At 39.0% G+C, this 13,787-nt stretch overlaps 1 protein-coding gene across 2 annotated transcripts in view; it reads left to right on the top strand.

The window, feature by feature from the left end:
* The window catches only part of FAM193A (family with sequence similarity 193 member A), a 77,694-nt gene that overhangs the window by 47,870 nt on the left and 16,037 nt on the right, over positions 1–13,787 (top strand). The window contains exons 8-14 of one of the 2 annotated variants that reach the window (XM_035325173.1): positions 32–176; positions 4,857–4,934; positions 6,488–6,600; positions 6,758–7,000; positions 8,882–9,035; positions 9,137–9,316; positions 12,481–12,732. In XM_035325173.1, the coding sequence (XP_035181064.1) occupies positions 32–176; positions 4,857–4,934; positions 6,488–6,600; positions 6,758–7,000; positions 8,882–9,035; positions 9,137–9,316; positions 12,481–12,732 (1,165 nt within the window). The remainder of the gene's footprint in view (positions 1–31; positions 177–4,856; positions 4,935–6,487; positions 6,601–6,757; positions 7,001–8,881; positions 9,036–9,136; positions 9,317–12,480; positions 12,733–13,787) is intronic. The other variant, XM_035325174.1, reaches the window with a different exon arrangement.

Here is a 13,787-nt window from a genome sequence, read left to right as displayed (position 1 = left end):
TTTCTGTAACAAGCGCTGTTTGAACTTCTAGGGTTGGAACCACACACGATTCCTGTAGTGAAGATATGTATAGTACCTTGCTACAAAGGTATCATCAGCTGGAACAGGAAATGGGTCAAGTTGCTGAAGCATGGCTTGAATGCCAGAAAAGAATAGATGACTATGTCGATGAACAGGTAAGGACTGTGTAAACAGTTTCATGACTAATCATGTAAGGGAGCAGCTCATGCAAGGCTATGCCTCCGGTGAAGAGTTTCTTTGGTACTTTTATCTGGAGCTTTGAAGCTACAAAACGATACTTTTTCAGCTTTCAGTGATGTCAGTGTTGGAAAACAGAAAAGAATCTGAACATAATAAAACATAATGGTGATTGTGCAGAAATGTCTTCAAATTGTTGCAGCAGATTGTTATGCCCTGTTTTAGAGATGGTCTTTGAATATTTTTCAATTAATTTAGTCTGTAAATTACCCATGGTGCGTTAATGTGAATCTTCCCCTGATGTAACTGGCAGGGGGCGAGTCCCCAAATAGGCTTCCAAAATAATTGTATTAAATGAAATTCATAGCAAGAGATTGCCTTGAAATGATTTTTAACTTCTTTGTACGTGTTGCATATTGTGATATGAGCTTTGTCATTATCACATTCAAAACCAGAACTTGCAAGTCTCACTACATAAATATTTGTACAGATGTACAGATATTTGTAGACATACAGAGACATCTGTAGCAACCTGCTTTATAATGGTGTGTTTTAACCGCTGATTCTTCTGGGTCTGTGCTATATTACAGAAATCTGGTGTTGCACTGACTTCATTGTCAAGAGCTTACTTCTAAGGAATGTTGGCTGTTTATTTGGAAAGTGATAGTTTATGCTCTCCCAAAACGACTCCCTTGCTTTTTGTCCGCAGTTCAAAGCTCAAATTGTTGTAACACCTCAGGATAAGGCTTTGGATAGTGTTCAGTTCTATCAAGGATAATAGAAGAAAGAATTTGTCTTGAACTTGGAGATAAAGTTTTATAGAACTAGTATTTTAAAGTTCTATGAGCATTACAACTATAGAGATCTAATTTGAAACTTAGTAATGCTACATTAGTATTACAGGTAACAGGATATTTTGAAGTGTTACAGTACACTGTAAGTGTCCTCCAGAGGGTCTTCCCTGTGATGAAGATTTAACTAAACTTCTACCATTAATTCCTATACCCTTAATTAGGAAGTTTAGGAAGCTTTTCTCTTGGTCAGGCTGCTTTTGTGCACCTGAATGATGGATGGCATCTCAGTGAAATTTGATCATCTCACTTTGTGTTACTAAAATTCATTTTCTCCATGATGTCGGTGCGGTGGCTGTCTGGTGCTGCCTCTCCAGTAAGAAAAGGAACTCACGTCCCTTCTCATCATGCACTAATTTTGCCAAAAGATGGAAGTTGTATAGAGTTGCATTCATATTGAGCTTCTTATTTGATCTGTACACCTCTCAAAATTAAGTCTTAACTCTTTTCCTGTTTCTCTGTATCAGGTGACCATGCAGTTACCACAAGTGCTGCTTATAGCATTTTTTATCTACTCAGTAAATCCTGTACCCTGATGCAAACAGAAACCCTTTGTCTATTTGGGCAAACATAGCATGACATTCCTACTAATGAACTAAAAAAGCCTGCAAAGAGCTTATGGGGGACAACAATTTTAAAAGTAACCAAATTTTATAGGATGTATTGGTAATTAAACATCAAAGCATTTCACAGTCTCAAAGTCTATGGTGATGTTACATATGACTATACTTTCTTGATCAAAATCACATCGTACCTAAAATTGCAGTGATGTTTTTGTCAAGAAGGTAAAAATGATAAAGCCCAGCTACTATGGAAACTGTGGATCTTAACAGTGAGTGCATGTTGATCATTTGTTGCCTCTTGGCTTAACAGAATTGTGTGGTTTTATTGCTGGTGTGTCGAAGGTCAGAGCATGCAGACCAGCAGCTCACAGAAGAATGGTCCTCCCTTATCTGCTGTGAAGCTATACCCAAATTTTAGACAGGATGAGTGGGCAAAATTAACAGACCTCTCCTACAGTGTGTTACTTATTCTTGGAGGCAAGGAACAGCTTTTGCAAGCAATACAAATAATGCATTTTTTCTAAAGACTGTGTAAGGCAGCTGCGTCATGTGCAGGCTTGTAACAGTAATACGCTACAATATTGTGTGTACACTAAAAAAAATCAGGAAAAGCATTCATTCATATCAGCACCTTTATTGGTGACACGTTACGATGACATGAGGAAGATGTTCAGGATATATCTGTAATACTCGAGAGTTTCAATACATACAGTCTGTACCTCCAGGTCCTGCTGTTTCCCTTATCAAATTTATATGGCATTTAACTTGTGAGGTTGTCAATGTATTTGAATCATTTCTGTAAGTAAAGGCTAGATAATCATATGTACTTTGTGGGTGTTCCCATTTTTTAATTCTGCTGGCTCCCACAGAGGAAAGGAATACAGAAATGCCTTTGCCCAGTTCCACAAGAGTGCAGGGAGAGCTTCTTGCGCCCCTCATCCTATTCACAAGTGATTTGTTACAGTCCTGGTCAGCATATCTAGAGGATAGACTTTATAGTATTTTACGGGCATAGTTGTTCTTTTGTCTTTATGGAACCTACATATCTAAACATGCCTTTTGCTATTTTTTGGTGCTGAGAGTTTGTGACAAGAGGAATTCATTTTTTATTATTTCTAGTGAAGCAGGCTAGGGAAATAACTTAGGTTCACAGGTGGAATTTGGGATGCTCAAAGGTATTATACACATTTGGTAGAATTTAAAATTTGGAAACAACAAGCATCCCGTGATACATGTTTAAGCATCAGTGTTTCTTACAGGTGATCGATCTACTGTAATGTGTCGGTTCTGACCAAACTGTTGGTTTTGCTTGATGCTTAAATCTGTTTGAGTTCACTTGCCAGTCTCAGTTCAACTTACCTTGTCTGACAGATCTCAAACAGTTTTTAACCTTAGATAAAAAAAGGCAGAAGTTACTCATAGTAGACATCTCTTCTCCGTTGGGCAGCAGTGCTAGCCTATTCATTGCAGATGCGTAAGATTGGAGTGTAAATTTCTCATTCTGATGACATCTCAATTTTTGCATACCACTTCCCAAAAGATTTCTTGGGCATGAATCACGAGGTTTGTGTTGAAGATGTTTTGCTCTGCTGAAATAGCAAATATTTGTGGGTAGGGCCTGGGGATGGATGGACTGATTCCCTATTATATATGGAATTAGTAAGTTAAGATACTTGCAGACATGGGTATAGGAAAGGCCCCAATCTGGAAGCAGGGAAACTAACTTCAGCCCATTAATACTTAAGAGTTCCAGGATTTAAACCATGCTATTTTCCTTGATAGTTTCTTGGCAGACTTGAGTAGGCAGCTCCCAGTTAATGCACTGGCTGTTTTAAACTTCATTCTTTGGCATTAAAATCTTCTCTTGTATAGCAAATGTAGGTGCTTGATTTTAGTGGTGAGGCTTCAGCTAGGTGCCTAGATACCTAAAGCAGTGAGTACTGATGGTTTTGATTGTAGCTTAAGGATGCTCAGAAGCTGATAGTACAGCTGAGATGAAATCTCCGACGTTTTTGGCTTTAGGCTCTGCAGTACTCATTAGTGTGCCTAAGAAGTGGTACAAATGGTTCAACAGTGTTTCATGCGTGCTGTTTAAGAACACGTGATAAACTCCTTTTTTGTTGCTATTGTAACCTCCCTGGAGTAAGGGAAATAAAAATTCACAGTAGTAATTAGAATTCTATGCTGCTAATTGTGTCAAAAATCCATTAGGCAAAACTTTACCACTTAATGCAGTTTCAAATCCCCAGCTTTAGAATTCCAGTTTCCCTAGTTAAATAATGGTAATAGCAATAACACGCTTACATTAATAGTAAAGCTTATAACTCCAGATCAAGGGATACGGTATTGGAGGCACATTTTTAAAGAAAAAGAAAGATTGCTAGTGGCATAACCTCCTGCACTTTAGTTCGTTAACATATCTTTATGAAGGGGTATGGCGTATTCTGTTGCTGCAATTCTTTTTATTAACCAGGTAAATCAAAAAGTAAAAGAACCTAGATAATTGGTTTTCCTCACTGTTGAATTAGTGTTCTTAAAAGGCTGTAAGGTACAGTCAGAGAAGCTTTGTTCCTGTGTTTTGCTGTGTTAAAGTTCATGGAAGCTTTTGGGTTCTGTCAGTGAGTTTGTTTGCTAAATCAGAGCAAGATGACTTGTATACAAAAAGTTAGGAGCTCTGTGCACTTTGTACAGTGTCATTCAAGGTCAAGTAATTATAAAATATTTTTCCAGCCTTAAATAAATCATGGGAATGAAATAGATTGAGATAAAAGCGGTAAATAGTGTTAGTCTAGGTTGCCACTTAATCTTATGTTTACTCTTCTAATTTTTTCACTCAGATTAGATGACTAGTTCCACGTGTGGTACGTGAGTTTGCTCTGCGCTTATACTGAAGCCTTGCTAAAATTTCTGGCCCTAGATTTTGATGGATTTCAGTGCATCTGAGATGTTAAAGGCTTAATGGCAAGGACGTTTTGTCAAATTTTATGAAAATATGTAGTTGGAGGAAAAAAATAAGTAACAGTAGTGGAAAAATCAGAGTAGTGTAAATGAATATCAAATCTTTTACTAAAGGGATTCAAATCAAAGGATTAACAAATAAACTAAACATCATGTTGACTGAGTATGCAAATACTTTCAAAATGGTGTAGATGAGTTAGATTTCATGAGACTTTGATAGACCAACTGACCACAGCCTACAATTTTTATGATTAAACCAATGAGTTTTCCTTAAATTCTGTTTTAGATGGCAATGAAAACAAAGCAACGCATGCTAAAGGAAGACTGGGAATTTTTTAAACAGAGGCGTTTTATTGAAGAGCAGGTAGGATTTGTTTATACCATACTAAGTTGTACTAATGTTTCATGTATATATTTCAGATGCAAACATCAGAGTATAGTATATTGTGCTAGTTTTCTATGACCTAATTCTGTGACTTTGCCAGGCTTGAAACTTGGTCAGCTAAAGTACAGAAAGCAAGATCCAAGAAGAGTATGTAAACTTAGTAACTAAAAGGTAAAACATAAACACTGTAGTCTTAAAATTGAATATATGGTGTTAAAATTCCTTATGAGATCAGGAATTTTTGGTGCCTCAGGATGGGATCCAAAACAGCCAATACATTAAGTGTGGAGCTGCCGTGATATACATGATAGGGAATATTGTGTTCAAGAGCATATTAAATTCCCTTGTGTGTGCAGAGCTGGGGAGTGTGAGCTGCAGCAGCAGGGTGGCTGACTGCATCTGTTAGGGCTTTGGAGATGGCTTGTGCATCTGTTCTGTGGGGTAAAGCCTGAGCAGAGGTATCTGCTTGTTTTTAAGGCACAGCAGAAGAGGGGCCACTAGTAATTCCCCTTCAATTAAAACTATCTGCTGTTTAATACAGTACTCTTTTCTCTAGCCTAGAAGTGTTCAAGCATGTGTTATGCTTTCTTTAAGAGTACAGAGTGACTAGGCCAGAGTCAAGACTGGATGGGGAACCTGTCCGTTCCTGTACAGGAAGAATATGGAAGCATGTACAGGAAGAAATGCTACTCTTGAGCCAGAGAGAGTTTGACTGTACATTTTTATAAACTTAAGCTTAAATTGGCAATGTCTTAAAACAGTATTCGGTACTTTTTTTCTTCAAGGAACATAAGCCTGTGTTAACCACAAGTTTAGAACGTCTGTTAAACCAGGCCCCTCAGAGGACTTGAGGGAGAATCCTCTTTTTACTTGATCCTAATTGGGCTTAAGTGAGCTGTAAGCCCATGGCTGCTTAGGTAAGGGTCAGGTCTGGGCATCTACAGAAGTGGAAGCTTAGGCACATCCTTGTTTAACCTAAGGTTTGTAGGTATCTAATGAAATTAGGTGCTTTCAGGATTAGGCCTCTGCCAGTTGGAGGTTATTTAGATTGTGTTTTTTCGCTAATGTGGTGGAGTCCTGTTTTGGGCAGCTACTTCGTTCCTTGAGTCTATCCCATTGTGACTGCAGAATTAGTCGTTATTATTTTTGCAAGCTAAAGGTGAGTTTGCATTATTTCTCCGTTTGTCAGCAGTGTCCTGTGCATACCATGAAACATGACAAGAACTGCTCAAGTTCAGAGTGCGTCAGCAGAAATACCATGCGGGGTGCATTTACAAATGAGGTGGACTTGGCTGCTTTACGGTTTCAGTGGGGAATGCTTTCTTTGAAGAGCATCAGTGCCAAAATTTTGTCTGTAACTTAGTACCTTTTTAGTCGTGATCAAAACACCACTTTCATAAAGCTGTCTCTTGTAAAAATACTTTTCCCAAAGAACCCTTTTTGATTATGTGCTATGTTGATCATGATGTGCCATTGAATTGTTAATGGAAAGACTTGCACAGCTAAAACATTGCTTTTATAATTTACTTCAGCTTAATAACAAGAAAGCACTAGCTGGGGAGAACAACTTCACAGACACAATGAGACACATGCTGTCATCACGTTTGAGCATGCCTGACTGTCCCAACTGTAATTATAGAAGAAGGTGAGATGATGTTTTTAACTTGAAATCATAATAAACAATTAATTTCTTGTGTTAGAGGAAAAAATAAAATAAATAATTGTAAGAAAGAGTCTGGTTACTTTAAATGAATTATTCTCAAACAAGGTCATAAATATCTGTAACCTTAATTCTTGAACAGATGTACTTGTGATGACTGCAGCCTTTCACACATTTTAACGTGTGGCATCATGGATTCTCCTATAACGGATGATATCCACATTAACCAGTTACCACTACAAATCGATTCTGCTCCAGATTATCTGTCTGAGATCCGCCCACCTAGTATGTCTTCAGCAAGTTCAGGATCAGGTTCCAGCTCGCCTATTACAATTCAGCAACATCCAAGGCTGATCCTCGCAGACAATGGTTCTGCGCCAACGTTGTAAGTTCTTCTGTTTTAAAATTTTGAAATAGTGAATGGAACTTAAGAAGGCAAGTTACATAGGCTAACTATCATTAGATAATGCTATTTTTGCATCCAAATATTTAATCCTGATACTGTATTCTGAAGACCACAAGTCCAGCGCTGTATGCTGTGCAAACATCTAAAACATTTTTTAAAACTTCCAAAGCTGTTGATTTAATACTGCTAGAAGTGTTGTATTTTTCTGCTTTAAGGTTACAAGGACATCAGATACTGGTCTGCTTTAGAGCATCAATTTAAAATGCCACATTCTCATAGTTTGAGTAAGGGAAATGGTAATCTCCTCTTTGAGGGATGGTGACTTCATAAGACTTGGTTTAGTTCCTAACTAGTTCTAATTAGGCTCATTAAATGTGTGCTAACTTGAGACTTGCATGAAAAATTGTTCTCCCTCTCAGAAGTGTCTGCCACCCTTTTTCTTCATTGAGATCACAATGACCCTCAGATTTGAGGCTTTAGGCTAATGGTAGGCTTTTGCCTCTCCCATAATTCTGAGGGGATAAAACTAGCTGGCTCACTTCTGTATGTGGTTTGGGTGGATCTAGCCAGCAGTCTTGTCATGTGATATTTCTAAAAGAATGTTTGAAAGAAGGAGAACAACAACAGAACTCAGTACTGGTGGGAAAGTTAATCAAGTACAGTTACCAGAATGTCGTCAGTACAGTCAAGGAATTGTCATCAGGATTCTGTGTTAGTATCGTGATGAATGAGGAAGGTGCAAATGCATGGGATGTTTCTGAGTATCACTTCACTTGGTTTTCTTTAAGTATTCACTATTTAACGCTATGATCAGTGGTTTAATCTTTAATAGTGGGACTTTGGGATGTGTTTGAAAACAGGTTATGTGGTATTGTGGTTAGCTATGTAAATATGTGCTTTGTAATTTCTGTAAACTAGATTTGGTGCTGAAATGTCCAAAAGTGGTAAATTTGTCTCTTGAGAAGCTAATGAAGTTAAATTCAAGTATTACTTGCTGTAAGAAGCCTTTTTTTAGGGGAAATGCTACTGCTTCTTGGGGAAGAGTCATTTTATTTCTTGTATTGGACCTAAGTCTACTTGTTTGATTTGCTCTTTGCACATTTCAAGTGTGCCTAGTGGTGCCATCACATAATTTAAATTTTGGTGAAGTGTCTCATGGAATGCAAAAAGATATGGTGCACAGTCTGAGAGCTCTTAAGAGCTCGGGGTTGGTTATGTCATGTTTTTACAGCAATCTTTGCAACACTCCCCTGGAGTGGGTAATAAAACATGCCTGTTCTAGTTGTCTGTAAGAAGACTTTTATTAAGTATTTTAGAGCAGACTTTGAAAAAAACACAGGTGTGGGGTCATCTAGCAATTGGGAAACTTAAGATATACCATGACACATTGAATATTCAGTACTTAGACTGACTGGTTTGACACTTGATGAAAAAAGTTAAATTCTAGTGTGCTCTCTGCCACTTCACACTTTCTTTAAATGAAATAATTGGCATAAGAAGGCTTTTTCATCAAATTAAAGGTCATTTGTATCCTGTCATTTTTAAGTTGACAAATTTCTTGGTCACAAGACATTGTTGGAAAATATTTTACATAGAAATAGCAGAGAATCGTATTTTCAGTACAGATCTTGTGTTCAGGCATGCACTTAGTACATTCAGTAGGGCTATACAGCAGACTATTTGGTTTTGCTTGCTTGAAAAAAATAAGCTCAGTTAAACTACTTGAAAAAAAAAATACTTTTGTTCCCAATTGGAATATCGCTTATATTAAAATCCCATCTTATTTAATTTTGGTGACTGCTTTCACAATAACCACGGTTCCTGAGCGCTGTGATTTATCTAAGCCTCTCTTCCCCTCAGTGGTAGTGATGATGAAGATGTTGCACCATTATCAGCAAAATTTGCTGATATCTACCCACTAAATAATTATGATGATGCAGAGGTGGTAGCCAACATGAATGGAATTCACAATGAGCTAAATGGCGGAGGTGAAAACATGGCATTGAAAGATGAGGTACAACATTTACATTGTCCTACTTTTTCCTGGCAGTTGGATGTTTTTGCTAGAGAAGGGCTTGTCCTTCACTCCGATGTTAATAAGCTCATGTTGTCTAGTCTCCTCAGGTGAGCAGTACCAGCAGCAGTTCCTCAGAAGCAGACGATGAAGAAGCAGATGGGGAGAGCAGTGGTGAACCACCAGGGACTCAAAAGGAGGAAATGTCTCTAGGAAAAAGGGCATTAAGGAAAGATGAAGCAAAAATGGATAGTCCACCACCTTCTTACCCTAGTCAGCAGGTATAGTAATCTACAAAAGAATCTTCTAGTAAATGGACTTCAGAAATGTGGCTACTTGAATGGTAATATTATGTCTTCAATTTTAATTATATATTTAAGGTTAAATGTATTAAGTTACCTGTGGTTGCCTAAGATATCTAAAATAAGCTTTAGTTGATTGTATACTGTTGTAGTTACTATCTTCCTTTCTCACAAACGGTTGTTACTTATTTTGAAGGTGTTTTCAGTAAAAAGGAAGAGTTTTTTTTCTGCCTGTATGAGTGAGAAACAAACATTTCTTCTTGGAAACTTGGTCTTGGTCTTTGCTACATATTAATGTTGTTTGAAATTACTGTTGGTGGCATACAGTGAGAGTGCATGGTTAATGAGTGTATTATAATACTGTATCTGAGGACTAATTTGTCTTGTTGAAACCTCGTGTAGGGTCTGTTGCATGCATCATGACATGTGGTTTGTTGTTCTGGTCGTTTGTTGTGTTTTTTCTTTTTGGTTTAAGATTGAGCTCCTTACAGTAAGGTCACTAAACCACCCAGAGAACCATACCCAGAGTATTTGCTCAGCAGGTAGCAGTGTCTGGTTTAACAGCTGAACAAATAGTTCCATGAGCACCAAAGCAAAGCATCCACTGGACTTGTCTTTGTGCGGCTTTCAATGAGAGTTACCCTGCAGCTATAACATGGGTTCACTGCTTTGAGACAGAAAATACCAGTCGCTCTTATTGCTTATTGTACAAAAGACCCTACACTGGAGGGGGCAGCTTTGAGGGCTTAGATGATAGTCAGGTGGGAACTCCCATTCGATGTTCCCCTGCGGTTCGGATGTTTGTACGGCCCTCTGGTGAAAGGATTCTCTCCTGTGTTATGGGTATTAAGCTACAATGTCTCAACATGCTCACTGAAAGAAAAATCTTTTTTCTGTGTATGGCTGACCAATGCTATAGTGCTTAAATGGGTTGAGACATCTGTCAAGCTAGCTTGAAACTGGTGAACAGATCCAGCTTTTGTTGTGGAAAATCAAGTGCTGCTGAGATTATATAAGTCTGCTTGCCTTAGGGAGGTAAACTAAAATGCAAGGTGAAAGGGGGTGTTTAACCTTTCTCTTTTTATTTTCTTTGAGGAAAAAATAATTAGTTCTGACACTTTTTAGTCTGATAATCTTATCAGGGCTTAGTATTTACCTTGTAATGCTGTTATGTGATTAATTTCACATATGCATTTGAGATTTTTTGGCATTATCTATTGGAGTTTCTCATTTTACTAGATCAAAAGAGGTGATCCTTCCCATCTTCTCAGCATTGCTGAAGCCACATCTGGAGCACTGTGTGCAGTTCTGGGCCCCCAGTACACAGGAGAGCCATGGACATCCTGGAAAGAGCCCAACAGAGGGCCACCAAGGAGCTGAAGGACCTGGAGCAGCTCTGCTGTGAGGGAAGGCTGAGAGAGCTGGGGCTGCTCCGCCTGGAGAAAGAGGAGGCTCGGGGGGATCTGTTCAATGCCTGTAAATTCCTGAAGGGAGGGTGCAAAGAAGATGGAGCCAGGCTCTTCTCAGTGAGGGCCAGGCCAAGAGGCAATGAGCACAAACTGGAGCGTAGGGGGGGTCCCTCTGACCATCAGGCAGCACTTCTGTGCTGTGCAATTGATGGAGCCCTGGCTCAGGTTGCCAAAAATACCTTGTGGCAAAGGCTGTAATGCTATTAAGTGAATATGAGGTATTATTTCTTCCCAAGAAGAAGGTATATTGGAGAAAGATACCACCTGTCAATTCTTTTCTAGAAAGTTAAGCTAAGATGCTAATGATGCTTCTTGGGGGGAAAAAAAAAAATCTCTACTACCACATTGCTGGGAAGAAATCACAACTGGGAAGTGTTCCTGGTATTGTTTCCAGTAAAACTATCTTCCAGTAAAATGCCAAATGAAAGTGGTAGGAAAAAGTACTAATTTAAGAGAGGGAAATGGAGCTGCACTTTCCTGGGCTTTTTCTCCTACAGAGTGTATTTGAGTACTTTTAAGACAGTAATGATACATTGCAATCAGTTAAAGGTTCCCGTAAGACACCAATTTCCCACCAAGACACCGATGGTATATATGATTCTTTTTTGTAAGAAAAGTCCTCAGCATGGTAGTTGAGTTTGGAAGGGACCTCTGCAGATAGTCTGGTCTGACCCCCCTGATCAAAGCAAGGCTCCTCAGAGAGGGTTGCTCAGCCATGTATCCAGGTGGGTTTTAAATATCACTGAAGATGAAGGTTTCAAAACTGCTGTGGGTAACACGCTCCAGTGTTTAGCCATCCTCACAATAAAATCAGTATGTAAATACTTGGAGTGGAATTTTCAGCCTTTATTTCAGTCTATGCCCATTTCCTCTCATCCTTTCATGGGATGCCACTGAGAAGAGTCTGGCTCTGTTGTCTTTACCCACTCCCCACCCCTGCAGTCAGGTATTTACATACACTGGTAAGATCCGCCTAAGCCTTCTCAGTTGAGACTGAACAGTCCCAGCTCTGTCAGCCTCTCTTTGACAGATGCCTCAAGGCCTGAATCATCACTGCGGCCCTTTGGGGGACTTGCTCCAGTACATTCACATCTGTCTTGCACTGAGGAGCCCAGCACTTGACCCAGTAATCCAGCTGTGCCTCGCCAGTTTTTAGCAGAGGGGAAGGATCCCCTCACTCAGCAAGCTGGCAGTGCTCTGCCTAATGTTGCTCAGGACTTGATCAGCTAATCAACCCTTACTTCTACTTTCTGTGCATGCTGTTTTCCGTATACTTGGGAAATTATGGAAAATAAACATCTAATCCCATTTTCGTAATGGAGTAATTACCTAGCAATTGCCTAATGTTATCAAGGTTCCTATTCCTGTCTCTCCTTGATAACTTATATCAGTGTTTTGCTTGTTGTCACCGATAGTAGACAATCAAAATCTGGTATCAAATTGTGTTAATCTTTGGGATGTTCCATGCTTAACTGAGATAAAGATCCTCTATTAGTGCTTTTACTTAACTTAATAGTTTTCCATAATGAAAGAGTTCAATGGATGCTCTGAATTTATTAATTCTGTATGCAAAAGTAATTGTTTATAATTATGAAGAAAAAATCATGGAGGGAGCTGTCTGACTGTATTATGAAATACATTGATTTTGTTTTGTTTTGTTTTTTGCACTTACAGGCTGACCAAGGCCCAAATGCTTGTGAATGTCACGTTTGCAAACAAGAAGCTTCAGGTCTAACAGCCTCTGCACTTGGAACTGGACGCCTGCCTGCTGGCCATCAGTTCATGAATCCTGAAAAACCTGCACATCCCGCACTTCATCTTTATCCTCACATCCATGGACATATACCTTTGCATACAATCCCACACCTTCCTCGTCCACTTATCCACCCTACCTTGTATACAGCTTCCCCCTTTACACACAATAAGGTAAGTGTGCCAAAGTAGATGCTTTTTGCTCCCAGGAGAAATGCTGTACACCTGTGTAAATGAGTAGGTGACAAAAGTGTCAATCATAAAAATCGCTTGAGTTTGTGGTCTGGTTATAGGAGTTCTTTTGGAAGAAATAGTGAGGGGTAGGGAATAGAACAGATTCGGAAATGGTGAAAGGTTCATACAGCAGAGCTGAGAGCAGCTATCATCAGGAAGACTGACAATTTCCTTGCTGTGATTAGAAAGAATGTAGAATCAAATGAGTCTTGAATGGTAGAAGAGTAATGGGGCTTTAGTCAGTGTAATAGGACTAATTAAATCTTCATTTAATATATACTGGAGGTCAAAATTTAATATTCCATTTTGGTGATAATATCCTGAGGTTTCTAGTTCAAAGTATTAGTAATTTTTTGAGAAACCCAAGGTATTAAACATACGCGCATTTCTCTACTTTGAGAGAACTTGATTTCTTGCAGGTTCTGCAAAGTTCTTTTGACCCAAGGCTTGTAAGTAATGAATGAGAGAGATGCAGAACAGGTTGAGACCAGGTGACTGCTTTTAGAATTGAGTCAGAAGCAAGAACTAACATTATTGTGGTGGAGTTTCACATATTTCATTGAGTCAGAACAGGGGCCCTGCTGAAAGGGGCAAAGACTGTCATTAGTATGACATGTTCCTGTCATCTCCCTTCTTCTGGTTCAGAGATCCTGTGGTTGCAAGTAGAGTAGATTAGCTCACTGAGATGATCATTAATGATGATCACTCAGATGATCACTCTTGCTATTCTCCTTAATATCCTCATTGTTTTTCCTGTCTTATTAGTGTCCTTTACTTATTTCTGTTGCAGTGCACCAGTCCCTTCTGTTACATTCCAGCCTGACATTTCTCAAGAGCCCATTGGCATTCTTCTGAAACTGTTAATTGTTGTAATCTCCGCCCTTTGCCATCCTTGTCCCCCATCCCTCTGTAGCAGTCTCTCAAGTTCTCATCCATGCAGTACCCTGATCTCTGCTCTCTTTCCTTTCAAAAGACCTTTGCATATTGAAACATCT

The sequence above is a fragment of the Oxyura jamaicensis genome, chromosome 4 (genome assembly GCF_011077185.1).
Source record: "Oxyura jamaicensis isolate SHBP4307 breed ruddy duck chromosome 4, BPBGC_Ojam_1.0, whole genome shotgun sequence".
Lineage (NCBI taxonomy): Eukaryota > Metazoa > Chordata > Aves > Anseriformes > Anatidae > Oxyura > Oxyura jamaicensis.
This window is presented reverse-complemented; position numbering and strand designations above follow the sequence as displayed.